Here is a 22,445-nt window from a genome sequence, read left to right as displayed (position 1 = left end):
AAAGAGAGAGTGCATTGGAAATAAGGCGTGGCTTTGTGCCTGTGGAAGGCCTGATTACCAAGTTTCTGGAGGGCAAAAGGCTGTCCAACCTATACAAGCACATGCCAGAGGCTATAGAGGAACCATTGCCCATGATTAAAGTTTAACTGAAATAGAAACAGAGCATCCTGGGAGTATTTCTCTGGGCTCAAATTTGGGAGGAGGCCCTGAAACTGTTCGGGACATCCAGAATACAGGCTTCTTCACAGAAGCTGACACCCTAAATATGATAGCCAATTATCCGTCATTTACAGACCTTAACTTGAAGGAGGCTCAATGAGCACAGTTCCTTCAGTGGTGCTGCAGCCAGGACACAGAACAATGGGAGAGAATTGCTGACCGGGTGAGCAAGGAGCTGGAAGGTTAGTTATGTGTGATTTCTCCCCTGCAGTTTCCTATCCAGTGGAACAAAGATCCTCTATCACCATTTCCTGTGGCCAGAGTATGCAGTCTCTGTGGGGAGGTTGATGGTAATGCTTAGCCAGAAGGTGTGGAAGTCTGCCGCAATAGTTCAGAAATTGGGAAAATAAAGTTTGAGACTCAGAATTTCCGTTATTCTTTTAGAGACTAGTTGGACCACAATTCTAAGTAATTGAATCTGAACTCCAGCTGCCCTCAATGTACTTCATCAGATGTGATCAGCCGCAAATGCAGTGATAATCAGCTCATCATGCCCTAGGAGGCTCTGTGATGCTAAAGATGCTTTATTGCAGTGAAACTTAAAAACAAAGTCCCTGACCATTATGTTCATTAAAGATCCCATGACAGTTTTAGCAAGAGTCAGAGTATTCTGGGCAAACATAAACTCTGGTGATTAAGTTCTGCCATCTTAAATTCCTCCTGCAGTTTCAGTTAGATATGTTTTTCTACTTCCTGTCCTAAACTGTTAAGGAGCTGCTGCTTTCTACCCTGGAGGTGCCTCTCCCTTGTGAATGAAATGACCTCTGTACTGAGTATGGACATTTACTCCGAGATGAAGGGAGTTGGGTAAATGTGAGTTGAAGATACAGTGTTGTGCTGTATCCTGTAATGCACAGTCATTACCAGTATGCGAGCTTTCCCTAAAATACCCTAAGCGTGCAAGTTTTGTGCCCACTGTGCACCACTGCCTAAGGCATGATGTCAAAATGAGCCTGTCAGGGAACGTTATGTAATTGGGTTATGCTGCCAGCTGTGAGCATCCGTTCAATAACATGCGTTTTGTCTTGAGGTCAAAGACGAGGTATTTTTAAAAGACTTAAACTGCTTTTTTTATATTTGGGGCCATAAGGAGACAGGTTTTGAAATGATCAGAAAGTGCCGCAAATTGTCTCTTTAAACAATTGAAATGTAATTGCAGTGTGTCTGCAGCCTTGTCCTTGTGAGTAACTTTTTGAAACAGCAGTAAATATTTTTCTTTAAAATGTGAATGGCCGTGTGGGTCAGTGGTTAGAGCCAAGGACTGTAAGTCAGGAGAAACTGGGGTAAAAGTACTGAGTTGCTTTGTTTCTGTAGTTTAAGCAACTGGACCTCTGTGCCTCAGTTTCCCAACCTGCAGTGTGGGCGGGGGGGTCCTATTTACCCAGTTTGTAAAATACTTTGAGATGTATGGATAAAGGCCCTATACGAGGAGGGCAAAGTAGCATAAATATCAGAGGAACTACAGAACTTGGACCCGCAGGTCCTCACACTTGTAAACAATGGGACACATACTGCTTGCCCTCTGGTGTAGATCTGAAATAGCTCCGCTGACTTGAACTTGCTGGAATTATCCTGGATTTGCCCTGTTGTGACTTTAGAGAGGATGCCAGCCACCATGTCACAAGGTTCTTTGCCATGAGGGTTAGAGAACCCCTGCTTTCCTGACAGAGAAGGTTATCAATTGTAATACATGACATGGCAACATCTTCACAGCGGGGCTCTCAAAACATTTTACAGACACTAGTGAATATCGCCTCACACCTCTGAGGGCAGGGTCATATTCTTGTCCCCCAATAACAGACTGGGAAGCTGGGACACAGAGAGATGAGTGAATTTCCTGAGGCTGGAGGTCTGTGACAGAGCTGGGTATAGAACCCAAATTTCCTGACACCCTCAAAACCCTCCCTGCCCCTCAAATGTCACTTGGACTCTGAGCATTGTATTTAGTCCAGAGCCTGAAGTGACTCCTCTTGGAAAGGGACAGAACTGGTGAGAATTTGGTGTGTGTGGGTGGGTGGTTTTGTTTTCTGCCTGGTGTGTTTCCTAGTTGAGAGGGGCAGGCAGGGCAAAAAACGTACAGAAGCAGCTTCTTCCTTTGGTTAACCCAGTGGTACTTGCTTGATGTAAGCATGTGATGATGGTTCATGCCTGTAAAAAAAACCTTGACAATTAGTCAAGGATTTGTAAGATGCCTTCTTCAGCGACTTTGGTTGTGACCAGCTGCGAACAAACAACAATACTAAACTGTCTGAAAGGCTTCATTTTACGAGTATCTCAGTTACTCATGCTTCACCCTGTAAAAGAACGAAGCAAACTTTGGTAGCCATACTGTAAGCAAGGAAAGACTTAAATTGATGCTTTTCTTATAGCTACATTGCTGTATTGGTATGCAGTGTATGGTTATGAAAAACAAATCGTCATCAGTCAATGTGACACTTTTTATCTAGTGATGTCCGAATGAATTTGGCGTTTATTTGGAGCCCCGCTGTTTGGCTTTGCATTTTCTGATCTGTGCTGTGTTGCTTCCAGAGTGTGCAAAGGAAAAAAAAAGTCTGTAGGAGGGGAAATGATTAAACAAGCTTCAGCTGTTTTTTCCCCCTTTGAATAGCCCTCTTTCATCAGGATATGTTAGGACAAGTGCTTTTTCAAGCCAGGATATCAGTGGAAGACAGTGTTCTCTAAAAGTCATCCAGTTCCTGGGTAGCATCAACGGACAAGAGATTTCTCTGCTCCTCACAGAATATGCGGTCTATCTTTCTTTTCTTTTTTTTTTCTAAGGGTTTAGAAGCAAAAGGATGTGAGTTTAACAGTTGGTTATGAATCTTTTTGGTTTTATTGACTTCTGCCTGTCTCTTGGGCCAGCACAGTGCTTCTGCTGTTCAAAGAAATCCAGTCCAAATTAGTATGTACATGCCACTTGTTTTTATTCTGCTACCAAATGTCGCTCACTTGAGCATTGCCAGGGCTGCTCAGGCTCAGCAGGTTAGGGTTTGTTGTGTAGTGGGGGGTGGGATATTGGTTTTTGGTTTTTTTTAAAGACATATTTTACTGAAACACCTGAAAAATCCTCTGTCTCTTGCAGAGATAATGGTAACTGAGATCTGGAAATGAGTTCTGTTGCTTTTATCAAAATAACATGATTTAGAAATGTGCTCCTTTTTAAGAAGCAATGTAGAAATGAGTTGGAATATTCTTTTTTTTTCTTTTGCTTTCATTTGTTAGCTGTATTCCGGAACAGTTGCTTGAAATGTTAGAAAGTACAGAAAAATCTCTTTTGCAGGAAGCCCATGTTCTTAGAGTGTATCTTTGGGATAGTGTTGGGCAGCATTCGCATTATAATAAAATTTCTAAAATAAGAGCTTTCACAAAGGGGAGCTTTGACATGTTGATGTATTGGATCGCTGGATATTTGAAATCCACTATCAAAAAGGGTTATGTGGGGACATGAGAGCAGTTAGTGGTAGGGAAATATGAACTGTGTGCTTTACAGAGAGCTGTCTTTTGTGAGGCTGGGGCCATGTCCGAGAAATGTGCATGAATTTTTTTTTTTAACTTCTTGTGTTCAGTGAGTTGTTTGACTTCTCCACCTTCATTTTCATGTAGATGAATACATGGCCACAAAAATCATCTCAGGCGGGTTGCCCTTTTACTATGATTTCACACTGGTCCCGAAATGTGGGATGATCTCATAAACATTAGATAATGCAACATTCTCATTTCCCTGCAACTGGAAATTCTCCTCTTTATTGTAAGAGATGTATTGACTGCCATCACTACAGCAGAGGGAAATATCAGACAAAGATGACCCACCTGAGCTATGGTTACTAGTGTGGGGACAGAATCCTGTCTTCATCAGTTTATCAATGTCTCAAATAGAGATTTCACAGTCATTGTTTTATCAGGGGTAAATATATTGTACTGTGTACATTTCCCATTTTCCAAAGGGAAATGTAAAGGAATTTGATTTGGAGACTGTTTCCCAAGTTTCTCGAGACAGGGCTGCCGCTAAGTATTTAGCTGTGGGTTATTTTAATTGTTCTTTCCTCTTATGTACAACTGGAGGAGGATGAGTTACAGTCAGAAGCATGACTATAAAGGTGGTACGTTCCTTAGCAGATCTGCTCCCAGAACGTATTCAGAGTCAGAGCTGTTCATGTTAGTGATGCTATTCTTATATAACTCTCTACCCTTTTGACTGCTTTACTCTCCCATTAGTGCAGCAGAACCAACGCAGTTATGGGAGAGAGAGCTGGATTCTTCTGTGGTGCACACATGATGAATGGAATTAACTAAATTCCAGTTGCAGAGCCTCTTCCTGGTGGTGTACAAGTCAAAAAGATCACAGCTTGAGTTTCAGATCCTAGGCACAATTTACATGTCTCCCAGTTAGAAAAAACTGTCTCCCAGTTAGAAAAAACTTTGTTTTACTAGTAAACTGAACGAGTGTGATATAGAGTCACTGTAAGAGAGTAAATGTAGAAATGCTGTTTTCAGTCACTTCTCAGAGTATGACCATGCCGTAAGGCTCTCACTTACTGTTCTAAGAAACATAACCTTGGAAACCTTGAGTGACAGAATTTTCACTAACTTTCAAACCAATGAAAAATTAAGATTTAAACCTGATTGAACTAGCCTGGGCAGCCCCCATGTACCTGGAAAGAAGGGATGGAGACACCACTGTATTCCCAGAGAGGGGAGAAGCGGAATGCCGTAATTCCATGTCTTTCACTTGGAAGTCCTCGCTTAGAATTGAGCAACAGAGTGTGAGCTCCTCCCTGGGACAAAGACCCAAAATAAGGCCAAGGAAAAAGATAGGGCAGATAGTTCAGGGAGCTTTGACCTGCGTGGGGTTGATTTCTGTAGCATAAATAATTTCCTCCAGTCACAGTCTCACAATGCAGTGTTTTAGCTTCGTAGATAATTGACAATAATAAAGAAAGATGAGAACCCCAGGTTCTGTGGTATGCGATGGAGGCAAATTTGGGTCTAAAATGAGGGACCTGCCTTGTAAAGATCATTACTTGATGTCTCGATCCTTAGAAGAAATGCAATGTAAGCAGTAACATCGGTAACCAAAAACTAGCTTTGTAGATGCTGATTTTCAGTGTTGTGGGAAATGCTAACTTTAGAAATGGACACTGACACAAATGGCAAATGCTCACCAGTACATCATGATAACATGTAATTAGACTTGAGCTGACCCTTACTGTAACTACTGATTTTGTTAGTTATGTTCTCAGATCCGTGTTCCTCTCAGTCTTGGGGAAATAGCCTCGCACCTTTGCACATATCGGAGCCTGGCCTGCTGTCAGTGGAAGCTTTACGTGCATGAGGACTGTAGGATCAGACTCCCAGGAAGCAAAAAGTCATTCTTTACTCGTTGCACAGATTGTGAGGGTTCCAAGCAGTTTTGTTTGACTTGTACGGTTTTCATGTAAAAAGGATTTTTTTTTTTTGCCTTCTTGTAACTTAAAAAAATGATGTATAATTTCAATTTCTTGATTTTTTTTTTTTCCATTCCTAAGAAATGTGTGCCGTGGAAACAATGACTGGTTCAGCACTTTACATAGTACCACTTTACATTAGTACCACACCATCTTAGTGGCAGAGTTCTTGCAATTGCTGTTTTTAATTTGTAGAGTTTCATAATCAAATGATGTTGTATAATTACTTGGAAATTTACTTCCAGCTCTGTAAGAGCGCATGCAAATAACTCCTTTAGAGACCAAGCATTGTAATCCTGTTGAAAAATGACATACCCTCCAGATGTAACTCCCAAGTTTTGTAATGTTGGACGTGATACCCCGTAATGTCTGAAGCTTGGGACTTTCCATCTAAATGTATCCTGACCTTGAGAGTGTTTTGCTGATCTTTTTCTTAGGTTGATTTCCTGTGTCTTTTGTTTTCCAGCTTAAGTGAGAGCTTTTTCATGGTGAAAGGAGCAGCGCTTTTCTTACAACAGGGAAACAGTCCACAAGGCCAGCGGAGTCTGCAGCATCCTCACAAGAATGCAGGTTATTGATTAAATCCCTTATTGAAATACTTTCTTGCATTTGCTTGTGTTGTGCACAGTGACAGCCGAATAGCGCGAGCACGAAAGTGGGGGTCTCCGCCTCGGCATTAGAGTGTGGGCCATTGTGTAAACGACTGAGTACAACTAGATTTCCACCCCACTTACGATGAAAGAAGTTGAATTGGAACATATGAATGCCGTGTCGCTGTTTAAATTTCTGTAATTCTCTTGTAATTGTCGCTCACTGAAGTAAAAAGTGGTCCTCTATGAACATCATGAAAAGAAAAGGAGTACTTGTGGCACCTTAGAGACTAACCAATTTATTTGAGCATAAGCTTTCGTGAGCTACAGCTCACTTCATCGGATGCATTCAGTGGAAAATACAGTGAGGAGATTTATATACACACAGAACATGAAAAAAATGGGTGTTTATCATGCACACTGTAAGGAGAGTGATCACTTAAGATGAGCTATTACCAGCAGGAGAGTGGGGGGGGCGAAGAAAACCCTTTGTAGTGATAATCAAGGTGGGCCATTTTCAGCAGTTAAAAAGAACGTCTAAGGAACAGTGGGGGTGGGTGGGGGGGGAAATAAACAAGGGGAAATAGTTTTACTTTGTGTAATGACTCAAGCACTCCCAGTCTCTATTCAAGCCTAAGTTAATTGTATCTAATTTGCAAATTAATTCCAATTCAGCAGTCTCTTGTTGGAGTCAGTTTCTGAAGTCTTTTTGTTGAAGAATTGCCACTTTTAGGTCAGAAATCGAGTGACCAGAGAGATTGAAGTGTTCTCCGACTGGTTTATGAATGTTATAATTCTTGACATCTGATTTGTGTCCATTTATTCTTTTACGTAGAGACTGTCCAGTTTGACCAATGTACATGGCAGAGGGGCATTGCTGGCACATGATGGCATATATCACATTGGTGGATGTGCAGGTGAACGAGCCTCTGATAGTGTGGCTGATGTGATTAGGCCCTATGATGGTGTTCCCGGAATAGATATGTGGGCACAGTTGGCAACGGGCTTTGTTCCAAGGATAGGTTCCTGGGTTAGTGGTTCTGTTGTGTGGTTGCTGGTGAGTATTTGCTTCAGGTTGCGGGGCTGTCTGTAGGCAAGGACTGGTCTGTCTCCCAAGATTTGTGAGAGCGATGGGTCGTCCTTCAGGATAGGTTGTAGATCCTTGATGATGCATTGGAGAGGTTTTAGTTGGGGGCTGAAGGTGACGGCTAGTGGCGTTCTGTTATTTTCTTCGTTGGGCCTGTCCTGTAGTAGGTGACTTCTGGGTACTCTTCTGGCTCTGTCAATCTCTTTCTTCACTTCAGCAGGTGGGTATTGTAGTTGTAAGAATGCTTGATAGAGATCTTGTAGGCGTTTGTCTCTGTCTGAGGGGTTGGAGCAAATGCGGTTGTATCGTAGAGCTTGGCTGTAGAAAATGGATTGTGTGGTGTGGTCTGGGTGAAAGCTGGAGGCATGTAGGTAGGAATAGCGGTCAGTAGGTTTCCTGTGTAGATGGTGTTTATGTGACCATCGCTTATCATGTTCTTTGTGTATATAAATCTCCTCATTGTATTTTCCACTGAATGCATCCGATGAAGTGAGCTGTAGCTCACGAAAGCTTAGGCTCAGATAAATTGGTTAGTCTCTAAGGTGCCACAAGTACTCCTTTTCTTTTTGCGAATACAGACTAACACGGCTGCTACTCTGAAACCTATGAACATCATAATATTCAGCACCGTGTCCTTTAGTCTAGGGCCTTTGAGGAAAATCTGCTGAGCCATATGATGCTCTTTTGAATGCCATTCATGTTTTCTGCCTTCTTGTGAGAAGAAATGTCTATTTTTTCCACTTTACTAATTTGACTAAACCTGCTTTGCGTTCCCCTCTCTTTGTATAGCAAAAAGATTAACCCATTGCACTGGGCTGTTCCCTTTTCTTGATCAGTGGTTTTATCATCTGTTCTGTGGGCACTGAAGCCTTGGTTCAGTAAGGTCTTGTCAGCTGACCAGTACGAGGGCGCTGTAGCCTAGTGGCCAGAGCGGGAGACAGGCGTAGTGGCTGGAGTCAGAGCCGTAGTCAGTCGCCAGAGTCAGAATCAAAACTGGAGATCAGGAACTGGATACCGGAGATCAGGAACTGGATACCAGAGCCAGGTGGTCGGGTCAGAGTCCATAGTCAGGAGCCAGAGCCAGGGGTTAGAACCAGAGATCAGGAACTCGAGAGAGCAGGGAGGGGCTCAAGGCAGGGACAGGACAGAGACAAGGCCGGATGCAAGGCAGGAGCAGCAGGAACAAGCTAGGATAGGAGCAGGTACGGCGGCAGGCATGAGCGTTGAGAAGCCAGGGAGCTGCTGCTGTGGCTGGCTTAAGAACCAGGCTATCAGGCAGCTGCTGCAGGCCAGCTGTATTGATGAGGGAGCCTGGAGACTAGCTCTGTTGCAGGCCCTGATTCCTGACAGGTCCGTAAGCACGGGCCTAATTTTAAGTGCATGAGTAATCCTTTTGAAATCGAATATAGTGCTTAAAATTAGACACAAGCCTTGCTGAATCAGGGCCTGAGATGGAAATCATGTTGATTCTATTACTAGATTTTTGTATACCAGGTAAGATATTTTATCCCATCCAAACATCCTAACCCAAATAAATACGTAGTTATTATGTTTAAAGAAGTAATTTTTAGTTAAATCAATTAATTTTGTTGTTCCTACCTTGAAAAAATAGCTCATCAGTAATGGTTTGTATATTTTTATGCTATGTTATAACCTTGACTTTTAATAAGAACTATAACCGGAGTGCTAGAGGGAATGCATGATAGATGTATAATAAAAAGCAACAACAACAAAACAACCCCACTCCCTTCTGTCGACTTGTCCACTCTAGTGTTTGTCACTGGGCTGTTGAAAATAGCCAGTTTTAACAAATACCCTTTGAAATAAAAATAATTGACTCTGTTGTTGTAGATGGAAAATGGAAAAAAAGCTAATTGCAGAATTATGTCATGCAAGTGAAAACGGGTCATGGGCAAGGATTACCAGAACTGCATTTTACTCTCTCTTTACTGTCTTTGATGTGTAACCAATCTGAGCCAGGCGCAGGGACCAACTCACATAAGGGTTTGAGTAGGCAGAATGAAGGCTTTTCCACAGCGCATACAGTCTCCAAATGAACCATGGGGGTAACACAGTACTGAATGGAATTGTGGAGCTTCATTTGCAGATCCGCATGCTGCCTTTGGCATTGCGTCCTTAGGATTCAACCTAAAAGGATCATAGCATTTACCAGCGGCTCAGACTAACCAATCCAGTGGCCAATGCCTGATGTTTCAGGGGATGGCAGCCTCTTTACCCTGTTAATTCAGCTGGCCAGTTTTGGAGGGCGGGAGAAGAATGGCTTCTGGCCCCATTTACATCATATTTATTCAATGGAGACTAAGAAAATGCAAGGTTACTGCTTAGTGAGGTTCATACCACAAAAGACAGGTGACTAGCCCGCTTCAAGCTGCTTTAGTGTGAAGCAGTCTGTAGTGCTTTTGGCTAAGGAATAATTGTTGAAATCGAGAAATAGACCAGGAATAGTTACCAGAAATCCCCACACCTCAGGGTTCTTTTGAAGCCTTCACTTAATATTTTGGTTATTGTAGCCTTACATAAACCCCATTTTCCTGTGATGTCCAGCTTAATCAAGACAGACACAAGAACAGTCTAAAGAACACAGTTCAGGCCCCACTCTTGCAAAGATCTCCAAGTGAGTGCAGAGGTGAGGAGCTCCTTGTGGGATCGGGGCCTAGGATGTACATGACCCAAAGCCCTTGCCTCTTAGCTCCATATATTTCATTTCTTGGCTTTAGGCAGGAAATTCTAATTTAGATGCTACATCTAGACATTGTTCTTAAAATGTTATACATGTTTATGAGTTTATATAGATTCTGGTTGTTTCCAGTGTGCTAAAAGGGAGAGAAGAGACAGTAGAGAATTTAAATTAAAAGTATATTAAGACTGATAAGAATACACAGGGTTAAAGAGAATGAGCCCCACTCGCCCTGTATTTTTATGCCTTCTGTCTTTGATAGCTTTGGAATAAGTGGTTAGCTTAAAAAAAAAATCGCCATCAGGGCGCGTTGCGTGAAGGAGCATGTGGGAAAGGCACAGTGTGGTACTGTATGTCTGCTGCTTAGTAAACACTCCAGAATAACAAAGAGCATGTTTGAATGCCAGCCCTGGCTTTTGGTTTCTCAGACCGTCAGCAATTCATATGCCCTGCAAGTATCCTATGGGAGGAACTGTATCTTGTATAGAAAGTTATGCTTGCGTTATCACATTATTAGACAGAGTCTCATTGTATTTCCACATGTATGACTTAATCCTATAACCCAGTGGTTCTCAAACTTTTGTAGTGGTGACCCCTTTCATACAGCAAGCCTCTGAGTGTGACCCCCTAATAAATTAAAAAATCCTTTTTTATATATTTAACACCATTATAAATGCTGGAGGCAAAGTGGGGTGGAGGCTGACAGCTCGCAACCCCCCAGGTAATAACCTGGTGACCCCCTCGGGGTCCCGACCCCCTGTTTGAGAACCCCTGCTATAACCCATTTGTACCAAACAGGAATGTGTCTGCTTCTGTAGATTCCAAGTATGCTGTTGCATGAATGACAGGTTTCAGAGTAGCAGCCGTGTTAGTCTGTATTCACAAAAGAAAAGGAGGACTTGTGGCACCTTAGAGACTAACCAATTTATTTGAGCATAAGCTTTCGTGAGCTACAGTTCGCTTCATCGGATGCATTCAGTGGAAAATACAGTGAGGAGATTTATATACAGAGAGAACATGAAACAATAGGTGTTACCATACACACTGTAACAAGAGTGATCACTTAAGGTGAGCTATTACCAGCGGGGCGGGGAGGTAGTGTGGTGGAAACCTTTTGTAGTGATGGTCAAGGTGGGCCATTTCCAGCAGTTGACAAGAACGTCTGAGGAACAGTGGGGGGTGGAGGAGGGGGAAATAAACATGGGGAAATAGTTTTACTTTGTGTAATGACCCATCCACTCCCAGTCTCTATTCAAGCCTAAGTTAATTGTATCCAGTTTGCAAATTAATTCCAATTCAGCAGTCTCTCGTTGGAGTCTGTTTCTGAAGTTTTTTGTTGAAGAATTGCCATTTTTAGGTCTCTAATCGAGTGACCAGAGAGATTGAAGTGTTCTCCAACTGGTTTTTGAATGTTATAATTCTTGACGTCTGATTTGTGTTCATTTACTCTTTTACGTAGAGACTGTCCAGTTTGACCAATGTACATGGCAGAGGGGCATTGCTGGCACATGATGGCATATATCACATTGGTAGATGTGCAGGTGAACGAGATGGACTTTACAAAAACTAGACAAGCCATTTACAACACATACTTTGCTTCTCTACAAAAGAAAAAGGACACTAAACTGTCTAAACTACTACATGCCACAAGGGGCCACAAACAGTGGTTCCCTTAACCTACCCAGCAATATTGTTAATCTATCCAACTATACTCTTAGCCCAGCAGAAGAATCTGTTCTATCTCGGGGCCTCTCCTTCTGCCCCTCCACCCCCATGAACATGATACAGTTCTGTGGTGATCTAGAATCCCATTTTCGACATCTCCGACTCAAGGAATATTTCCAACACACCTCTGAACAACATACTAACCCACAGAGAGCTTCCTACCAAGACTACAAAAAGAAGGATTCTGGGTGGACTCCTCCTGAAGGTCGAAACAACAGACTGGACTTCTACATAGAGTGCTTCCACCAACGTGCACGGGCTGAAATTGTGGAAAAGCAGCATCACTTGCCCCATAACCTCAGCCGTGCAGAACACAATGCCATCCACAGCCTCAGAAACAACTCTGACATCATAATCAAAAAGGCTGACAAAGGAGGTGCTGTTGTCATCATGAATAGGTTGGAATATGAACAAGGGGCTGCTCGGCAGCTCTCCAACACCACTTTCTACAAGCCATTACGCTCTGATCCCACTGAGGGTTACCAAAAGAAACTACACCATTTGCTCAAGAAACTCCCTGAAAAAGCATAAGAACAAATCCGCACAGACACACCCCTGGAACCCTGACCTGGGGTATTCTGTCTGCTACCCAAGATCCATAAACCTGGAAATCCTGGATGCCCCATCATCTCAGGCATTGGCACCCTGACAGCAGGATTGTCTGGCTATGTAGACTCCCTCCTCAGGCGCTACAATACTAGCTCTCCCAGCTATCTTTGAGACACCACTGACTTCCTGAGGAAACTACAATCCATCGGTGATCTTCCTGAAAACACCATCCTGGCCACTATGGATGTAGAAGTCCTCTACACCAACATTCCACACAAAGATGGACTACGAGCCGTCAGGAACAGTATTCCCGATAACTTCACGGCAAACCTGGTGGCTGTACTTTATGACTTTGTTCTCACCCATAACTATTTCACATTTGGGGACAATGTATACCTTCAAATCAGCAGCACTGCTATGGGTACCCGCATGGCCCCACAGTATGCCAACATTTTTATGGCTGACTTAGAACAACGCTTCCTCAGCTCTTGTCCTATAATGCCCCTACTCTACTTGCGCTACATTGATGACATCTTCATCATCTGGACCCATGGAAGCGAAGCCATTGGGGAATTCCACCACGATTTCAACAATTTCCATCCCACCATCAACCTCAGGCTGGACCAGTCCACACAAGAGATCCACTTCCTGGACATTACTGTGCTAATAAGCAATGGTCACATAAACACCACCCTATACCAGAAACCTACTGACCTCTATTCTACCTACATGCCCCTAGCTTTCACCCAGACCACACCACACAATCCATTATCTACAGCCAAGCTCTACGATACAACCGCATTTGCTCCAACCCCTCAGACAGAGACAAACGCCTACAAGATCTCTATCAAGCATTCTTACAACTACAGTACCCACCTGCTGAAGTGAAGAAAGAGATTGACAGAGCCAGAAGAGTACGCAGAAGTCACCTACTACAGGACAGGCCCAACAAAGAAAATAACAGAACGCCACTAGCCGTCACCTTCAGCCCCCAACTAAAACCTCTCCAACGCATCATCAAGGATCTACAACCTATCCTGAAGGACGACCCATCACTCTCACAGATCTTGGGAGACAGGCCAGTCCTTGCCTACAGACAGCCCCCCAATCTGAAGCAAATACTCACCAGCAACCACACAACAGAACCACTAACCCAGGAACCTATCCTTGGAACAAAGCCCATTGCCAACTGTGTCCACATATCTATTCAGGTGACACCATCATAGGGGCTAATCACATCAGCCACACTATCAGAGGCTCGTTCATCTGCACATCTACCAATGTGATATATGCCATCATGTGCCAGCAATGCCCCTCTGCCATGTACATTGGTCAAACTGGACAGTCTCTATGTAAAAGAATAAATGGACACAAATCAGATGTCAAGAATTATAACATTCATAAACCAGTCGGAGAACACTTCAATCTCTCTGGTCACTCGATTTCTGACCTAAAAGTGGCAATTCTTCAACAAAAAAACTTCAAAAACAGACTCCAACGAGAGACTGCTGAATTGGAATTAATTTGCAAACTGGATACAATTAACTTAGGCTTAAATAGAGACTTGGAGTGCTTGAGTCATTACACAAAGTAAAACTATTTCCCCATGTTTATTTCCCCCTCCTCCACCCCCCACTGTTCCTCAGACGTTCTTGTCAACTGCTGGAAATGGCCCACCTTGACCATCACTACAAAAGGTGTGTCCTCCCATCCCCCCCTCCGCTCTCCTGCTGGTAATAGCTCACCTTAAGTGATCACTCTTGTTATAGTGTGTATGGTAACACCCATTGTTTCATGTTCTCTATGTATATAAATCTCTGCACTGTATTTTTCACTGAATGCATCCGATGAAGCGAGCTGCAGCTCATGAAAGCTTATGCTCAAATAAATTTGTTAGTCTCTAAGGTGCCACAAGTCCTCCTTTTCTTATTGCATGAATGGTACTAACTGCGTTAGGGTAAAATGTTACTGTAACCTCAGCTGGGTCAAGTCCTGCAGCCTTCACACATGCAAAACTCCTATTGTGTTCAAAAGGAAAATGGCCTGAGTTAGGCCCACAGACTCAGGCCCATTGTCTTGTATGAAATTCACAAATTTATTTATTTTTTATAGCCTTAATCTTTCAGGAATCTCTTGTTTCCCCATTATCCCCTCCCTCCCAATCCCTTGCCCACAAATCTTACTGTTCAGTGCAGGATGTGGTAGCTATGAGACAAATCTTGTTGGTTATAATTTGAACCAGTGGCAGAGGCATTCCTTATGTATCTAATGCCTGCCAAATGCCAAAATGTCCAGGTCCCATGACAGACTAATTAGTCTGGTATCCAGGGAAACTCAATTCTGTCGTTATCATCTTAAGAATGCTCTGAGAGTCTGAGGCTTGAATGGCTTCCCAAATTTTCTCTAGTTACAGGAATTTAAGTTTCTCTATACATCAGGAGGACATGCAGAGCTTAGTGCACTAAGTAGGGACCATGGCAACATCTGTTGATTATTTCCCAATCATCTCTGTAGGTGACTTGCCCCAGCACCTTCAAGTGATGATCAACCTTCTGCGCTGTGAGGACAGAATCAAATTGGTAAGAGGGTCTGCCGTTTCTGCCCTTCTTTCAGCCGGAGGAGTCTGAAATAGCTCTGTAAAATAGCACCATGATCACTGGTATTTCTAACAGGGCCACGCTTCCCTTTTAAAGAAGGTAAAGAATCTTTTATTAAAATCCTGCCTGTTTGAGTAATGCAGACAGCCACACATGTAGAGGATATGAAATGTCACATCAGAAGGGAAAGGCCTCGTGAATTACCTGAGGTAGGGTCACTGTGACACTGCAGTGTAAAAATCATAAAAGGTAACGATGGAAGAGCCCTCTTAGTACCTTCCTATACCCCAGTCCAGTGCAAGATTGGTACTTTTATCAACTTTCCTACTTAACCTACATTTTTAAAAAATCCCAGTTTATTTTCCCCTCAGACTTCATCTTTTAACAAGTTTCAGAATGGACACTGGTAATCTAGGCAAAGAAACTGCACTTCCACTGTGCCCCTTCCCTCCCCTCCCCTCCCCTCCCCTCCTATAGGCTTTTGGTTAAACTAGTGGCTAAATGTGTGCAGAGAGCGGATGGACTGTGTCTTCCTATGTGTTTCTGCAGCAGCTAACGCCACGGAGCCCTATGCTGACTGGGGCCTTTGGGCCCGACTGCAACACAAATAATGAACTCTAACATTACTGGCAATAATGGTCATTGACAGCAGGTTTGCAGAGCTGTGTTGCCCTGTTTTAGGCTGTACGCTTGGAAAGCATGTGGACAGACCGAGTCAGATACATGGTGGTCGTGTATAGCAGTGGGCGGCAAGACACAGAAGAAAACATTTTACTGGGAGTGGACTTTTCCAGCAAAGAAAGGTACGTCTGGGAGACTTCTTGTGTGCCATGGTGTTGCTTGAACAGGACATTCTCTCTGTTGTACTATAAAGTCACCTGATTCCCATAAAGATGAAGGAGCTGATGTTGTAAAGGCCTTCAACTCTTCGGCTGCATTGCAGCCCTGCAAACAGCTCAGGGCAAAGTACTGTGTGCACAGTCCTTTCATAGCACTGTGGCATCTGACTGATCTGCAGCCAGTTAAGGTAGCTAGATGTCTAATGGCCCCAAAATGTGTCTGCAGCTACTTAGAGCTGCAAAGCTGAAGGCCGCTTTTTCAAATCAGGCCCAAAATGTTGTTAATGTCCTGGAGCTGGACAGTGATGGATCTGCTTTAATTTCTAAATAGCATAAAGCTCCTGCAAAGAATAAACAAACCCAAACTGCTGAGAGATTAGGGATTTATGTCTAGCTTTTCCCAAATTTGAGTTCTGTGTTCTGTCTGGGATACAGACCCATCTCCTGATAAGAGTGTTTACTATTTCCAAAGCCCCATAAAATATTAAGTAACCCTCAGAATCCTTGTGTTCTCCCCATTTTATAGATGAAGAAACAGAGGCAGAGAAGTCATTACTTGCCCAAGGACACAGGCGGAATGTGTGGTAGAGAGTCAGGACGTCTAGGCTTCTAGTTCTGTATTCAGACCACTAGCCCTCTGTCATATTACACTTGACTATACTCAAGGAATAGCCAAAATGTAGGGTTTTTTTTAAACGTTTTCCCTTGTCTTCTAATAAATCAGAGTGGATTTTTCTGTACTATAAGTGAAGAGGGTAGATATGTGTTAGGAAGGAGTATATATACTAATATAATATACAGTAAGAAAATGTTTTCATTGACAGTAAACCCACTGGCTGTTCCTGGCTATGAAGTTCTTTCTTACTTGCTTTGGTGCTATACTTCCCACTGTTGTTAAGTGCTGTCAGAGGGGTAGAGGAGCTCCTAACCCAGCACTACAGAATGGAACATTAGTCTGCATTATAGAAAGTCTAGGAATGTTTGCTACATCTTGTCCAAAACTAAGATGGACTGATTTTGAAATAATTTCTACTGGTGGTTACTAGTGCAAAATGAGGGGGTAACCTGGGAAATAGCCCTGGCAGATATCCCAGCGCAGCCCTGAACTCTGGGTAGGGCATTCTCTTCACTTACAATGATCCCTGCGAGACTAAGGAAGCTGACAGAGCTGCACATGTAGAAAAGATCATCAAAGAAAGAAGGCTCAGGAGGCAGGGACATGTATATCGTATGAGAGATGGGAGCCATGCTCCGCAAGCATTGCATTGGGTGCCCAAGAGAGGGAAGAGAAAGCGAGGAAGGCCAAAGGAGAACTGGCAGAAGACAGTGACAAGATGGTATTGAATGTGTTGGCATCACGTGGGAAGAAGTACCACAGCTAATGAGTGACCATCCTCAGTGGAGGAACTGGTGTGCCCCATGTGTCAAAGGCACAGGAGGGACTAAGGACCTTATGTCTTTGTAGATTAGATTAAAGAAAACCTTTCAGTACAAACCAGTGTCCATCAGTAATGGCAGTTTTACCCAAGCAGCCCTGGATCCTGTGTTGAGGCTGGAATGAGAGTCCTTGGCTATTGCCATTCTGAGTTACTAGCGTGGGGCTTTTGTACTGATACACACGTTTTCTTGGAAGGCTCTGAAGTGCGCACTGCCCACATGTGCACTGAAATTAGCCGGTTGGCTAATTTGGTCTGTTGTATCAATGGTTATGATTTTAAAAAAATAATCATTCTGAATTCTTTACAGACTGGCTGATGCATGCATGCTCATTTCCTTTAAAAGTTTAATATCTTGGCAGCTTAATTATTTACTAGTTGAAAGCGTCTGGTCCGCATCATGGTCTAGTTTTCTTGACAGATTTCTTCTCTCGTACAGAAGTACTTTTTTGGATTAGATAAACTCATAAAACCCCCTTAACCCCTTACTCCAGTCAAAGTGATTCAATGAAAACCCCACAAACAGCCCATTAAGGGTCCAGACAACTGGACACATAGGTGCCTGACGGGCTGGAGTACCTGCTGTCTATGTGCCACTCATTGAGGGACTTGTCCTTCTTTTGGGCTTTTAGTGGGGAAGATGAAGTAAAGGTCAAAGGTGGCCTATGATAGGATATGTGGCTTCTGGCGAGAGGGGGAAAGAGATGGAAATTGTAACTGTTACTTCTAAAAAGTTGCTACTCCGTCACTGAAAACCAGCACACCGGTGCCAGAGCAGCCCTGAAGATTTTCATGCGTGGCTGTACAGTGTGTGTGTGTGTGTGTATAGACACTGTATGTATAAGCTTAGATGTTGCAGTGAGAGCTGCTAGAGAGGAAGGTGAGGTTTTTAAATAAAGATACATAGTTGTCAGGGTTCCTTCCCCACTCTGAACTCTAGGGTGCAGATGTGGGGACCTGCATGAAAGACCCCCTAAGCTTATTCTTACCAGCTTAGGTTAAAAACTTCCCCAAGGTACAAACTTTGCCTTGTCCTTGAACCCCATGCTGCCACCACCAAGTGTCTTACACAAAGACCAGGAAAAGAGCCCACTTGGAGACATCTTCCCCCAAAATATCCCCCCAAGCCCTACACCCCCTTTCCTGGGGAAGGCTTGATAAGAATCCTAACCAATTTGTACAGGTGAACACAGACCCAACCATTGGATCTTAAGAACAATGAAAAATCAATCAGGTTCTTAAAAGAAGAATTTTAATTAAAGAAAAGGTAAAAGAATCACCTCTGTAAAATCAGGATGGAAAATACTTTACAGGGTATCCAGATTCAAAACACAGAGGATCCCCCTCTGGGCAAAACCTTAAAGTTACAGAAAACAGGAATAAACTTCCCTCTTAACACAGGGAAAATTCACATAAAACAAAAGAGAAACTAATCCGCCTTGCCTGGCTTACCTATACTGGTTGCAATATTGGAGACTTGGATTAGGATTGGGTGGAGAACATGGATTTCTGTCTGGCCTCTCTCAGTCCCAAGAGAGAACAACCACGTAAACAAAGAGCACAAACAAGCCCCCCCTCCCCCCCCCCAAGATTTGAAAGTATCTTGTTCCCTTATTGGTCCTTTGGGTCAGGTGCCAGCCAGGTTAGCTGAGCTTCTTAACCCTTTACAGGTAACAGGACGTTGCCTCTGGCCAGGAGGGATTTTATAGCACTGTATACAGAAAGGTGGTTACTCTTCCCTTTATATTTATGACAATAGTATTCAGAATCTAAGGTTACTTTCTACTGTTAATTCCGAGTATTGTGTCCTGCATTTGAACTCCTTATACCAATAGCATTGAATGCTGTCACTTCTTTCCTTTTCCATGGTAGTAAAAGCTGCACTATTGGGATGGTCCTGCGCCTGTGGAGTGATACCAAGATACATCTTGATGGAGATGGGTACGAAACAAAAACATTTTAATGTCTAGAAGGATGAATTTGAGTGTCAGAGAGCGCAAGAGCCTAATAGCTCAGGTTAGAGCTCAGAGGATATTAGGGTTGATTTATTTTGCCCTGTTAGAGGGCTGTTTTAAGAGTCTCTTTCATTTTTACACTTAAGGAGAATTCAAATTTAGGTTCTTTCACCCAGTCTGTTTAATTGATCATTTATTTTTGCTTATTGCTATCCTTGTGCTATCTGATAGAATGTGTTAGATCTTATTAGTGATTTCTTAAAGTAAACAAATATGCAATATTTTAATTAATTGCAGTGCGCTTGGGCAAACTTTTCCCTTCACAGTCTTGTTTGCAAGACATTAAGAGCCGTGTTAGACAATCAGGTTGCATAAATTCCCATTTTTGATTCTAGTGAACTGTCAATGCCAGCCCACACGTACTGCAATGGCCATGATTTGTTTTGCCTTGCAGCATGGGTGTTACTGTCTTAGCAGGAAAACAGTGGTGGTTTGCTGAATGGAGCATCTAATGCAAAAGGGGGCATTGTATGACTTTTTCTTCTCTCTCTGTTAGTGGATTTAGTGTGAGCACTGCAGGGAAGATGCATATCTTCAAACCAGTTTCTGTACAAGCTATGTGGTATGTATGTTGCTGATTTAGTTTTACTAAAAAAAAAAAGATGATCATTTATGTTAGCTTTTTTTAAAAACAAACAAACCTGCATTTAGCATTTTACATAGCTGTTATTTAGTACCTTTAGAAAAAAATTCCATTTGTAGAAAGCAGGTTGTCTCAGCAGGTAAATATGCTGAAAGGAGTAATGAGCATGCTGTACCATTTTCCTGATGGTAAATTACGTGCTTCTGTTCTAGTATAAGCACTGAGGGAAATTCCATGAATAAGATGATTAAATATGAGAACTGAGTTGAACATGGAATTAATCAGGCTGCAGACCCCATACTGGCTCTCTGTATTTTTGTAACTATCTTAAGAGGGCATCTCAGGAGCTCTTGCCAGTCTCACGGAAATTCCAGTGCTCTTTGTTGCTGCAGTGTTGCCCTGGAGTTCCTGCTGTCTGATAACTTTCCATGAAGCCCAGGGTTTCACTTTGCAGCTTTTGATTATGTTGGCTGAGCTTTTATAATCACACCCACCCATGTACAGACATCCCAAAACAGCAAAATGGGGATATTTAAATATCGTGAAATCCCTGACTGCTATGACCACAGATTGCCTTTAATGGTGGTGATTTTTAAGGGACTTGTTCTGATATGTAACAAATTGCATATATTTTAGCACATATTTTATGTGGGCTGCACTGAAGTTTATGAAATCTGAGCTCTTGTAACATTTAATAGGGAAATGATGTGGATATGGAAAAAGATGTAATTTTAGGGATTATTTGGTACACAAACAAACAAACCCCTTGTTACTGCCATTTTAAAACTCTGCCCCTCCGGTTAGCAGCTTCAGATGTGGTTAATGTGTTCAGTGTAATAACATCTACAGAACTGAGAGGTTTTTTTTAAAGTTAAATGCTATAATTTGCAAAAACAAATTACCCAATCTGGGCTCTGTTCTCGGTGTGTGCCAGGGGCTAGGAATGCTGTTAAATGTGCTTTTCGACTCCTTGGTAGAGGTGGTTTGAAGTGTCCACATTCTTACATTTTTTGTCTGAGTTTTTAAGTTAGCTAATGATTAAGACCCAGCAGGACACAAGTGGTGCATAGGCCTTGTGCTGGTCTCTTGCATGGGGTGAATTTCGTCGTATGTTCAGTGGTTACCAGATCACAAGAGGGCATCCAAACCATACTGTTCAGAGTTTTGTGACTCCTCTATCTGAAATCGGAAAAAGCAAACCTTCTGCTGTCAAAAAACCAAACCAAACCAAAGTTGGAACAAAGTTGAAAATAAGTCTCCGCTGAAAATCTCTAGGGCCCTGGCTTCTGTGTGCTCCTACTCCCCATGATGCTCAGATTCTCCCCTTCTTTGCTTTTGAAATTTGCAGGTCTGCCCTGCAGATCCTCCACAAAGCTTGTGAGGTCGCACGGAGGTACAATTACTTCCCAGGTGGAATGGCCCTGGTCTGGGCCACATACTATGAAAGCTGCATCAGTTCGGACCAGAGTTGCATCAATGAGTGGAACACGATGCAGGACCTGGAGTCGACACGCCCTGATTCTCCAGCATTGTTTGTTGACAAGTCAGTTCTGAGTTTTATTTTGAATGTCTTCATTCACTTCATAAATCCCACATTTTCCCTTTCATTTCTCCAATAGTTTGATCTCTTTTTGGTTCATACATATTTTTGTGAAGTTTTCCTCTGTCATCAGTGTCAGTTTAACTTGAGTCTTTCCCATCCCTTCTCCATGTAAGAGTATCATTATACAGAGAGAGCATCGCTGAGGCCTTCTGCCCCAGTGAAATGCCTGTCTGGATAGTTCCTTTAATTTTCCTTTGCAGGCCAACTGAGGGGGAAAGAACAGAGCGGTTCATTAAAGCCAAACTCCGAAGTATCATGATGAGCAAAGACCTGGAAAATGTGACCTCCAAGGAAGTAAGCAAAACCGACCATTTGCTGGCCTGTGACCACTCGGTTCCTGTTGTTGTCCAGAGTATGGGAGGTAGCACTGGATAAGGGTCAGAGAGGACTGGGAGTCAGGACCCTCAGGATATATATTTCCACTGTGCTTACAAGATTCACTCCATGTCCTGGGATAAGATTTCTGTTCTCTGCCCCTCAGTTTTCCCATCTGTAAAATAGGATATCATCAACCTCACAGTGGACTTTTAGAGTCCTTACAACAAGTGATTGAAATACTCCGATGGGAGGTCCTATCGGAGCCCAAGGTATAAGGAAACCTGGAAACTGACCCACAATGTACCCTGAGTGTGAACTTGCCTGGAGCTTTGTGCAGTGGTAAAAGCCATACAAATTGGTTGCCAACATTTCTTCTTAGGCTGCCCGGAAAATGCTCAGATTCTTCTGTTTTATTAGAGTTACTCACATGCAGTGTTATAATGTAGAAAGCTGTGGTAGGTTTGGCTTTTAAAGGGAGGGGATAAAGAGGAAAATCTATACACCTTAAAAATGTTCTTACCTTCCAACTTAAAAGTGAGAAACTTTAAAAGATCTAATTCCCTTTTCACAATGATGCTGCTGTTTTTCACTTCTTGTTTCTAGGGGGGTTGCTTTTGTTTCTTCGGAGCTAGCACAGTGCAGGGTGTTGAGCACTTCAGGGGAATGCTTCATAGTGAAAAATACCAGAACAGTTTTTTGTTCATATTGGGTTTTGCATGAAGCTTTATTTACAAAGCCTGAA

The 22,445-nt window shown here is 42.8% G+C and overlaps 1 protein-coding gene across 1 annotated transcript in view; it reads left to right on the top strand.

Moving 5' to 3' along the window:
* Positions 1-22,445, top strand: part of SSH1 (slingshot protein phosphatase 1) — a 59,775-nt gene that overhangs the window by 24,893 nt on the left and 12,437 nt on the right. The window contains exons 3-9 of the mRNA XM_077835143.1: positions 6,130-6,233; positions 14,827-14,891; positions 15,591-15,712; positions 19,057-19,125; positions 19,696-19,761; positions 21,131-21,325; positions 21,586-21,679. Of these exons, the coding sequence (XP_077691269.1) occupies positions 6,130-6,233; positions 14,827-14,891; positions 15,591-15,712; positions 19,057-19,125; positions 19,696-19,761; positions 21,131-21,325; positions 21,586-21,679 (715 nt within the window). The remainder of the gene's footprint in view (positions 1-6,129; positions 6,234-14,826; positions 14,892-15,590; positions 15,713-19,056; positions 19,126-19,695; positions 19,762-21,130; positions 21,326-21,585; positions 21,680-22,445) is intronic.

This window comes from Eretmochelys imbricata, chromosome 15 (assembly GCF_965152235.1).
Source record: "Eretmochelys imbricata isolate rEreImb1 chromosome 15, rEreImb1.hap1, whole genome shotgun sequence".
NCBI classification, from domain to species: Eukaryota; Metazoa; Chordata; order Testudines; family Cheloniidae; genus Eretmochelys; species Eretmochelys imbricata.
This window is presented reverse-complemented; position numbering and strand designations above follow the sequence as displayed.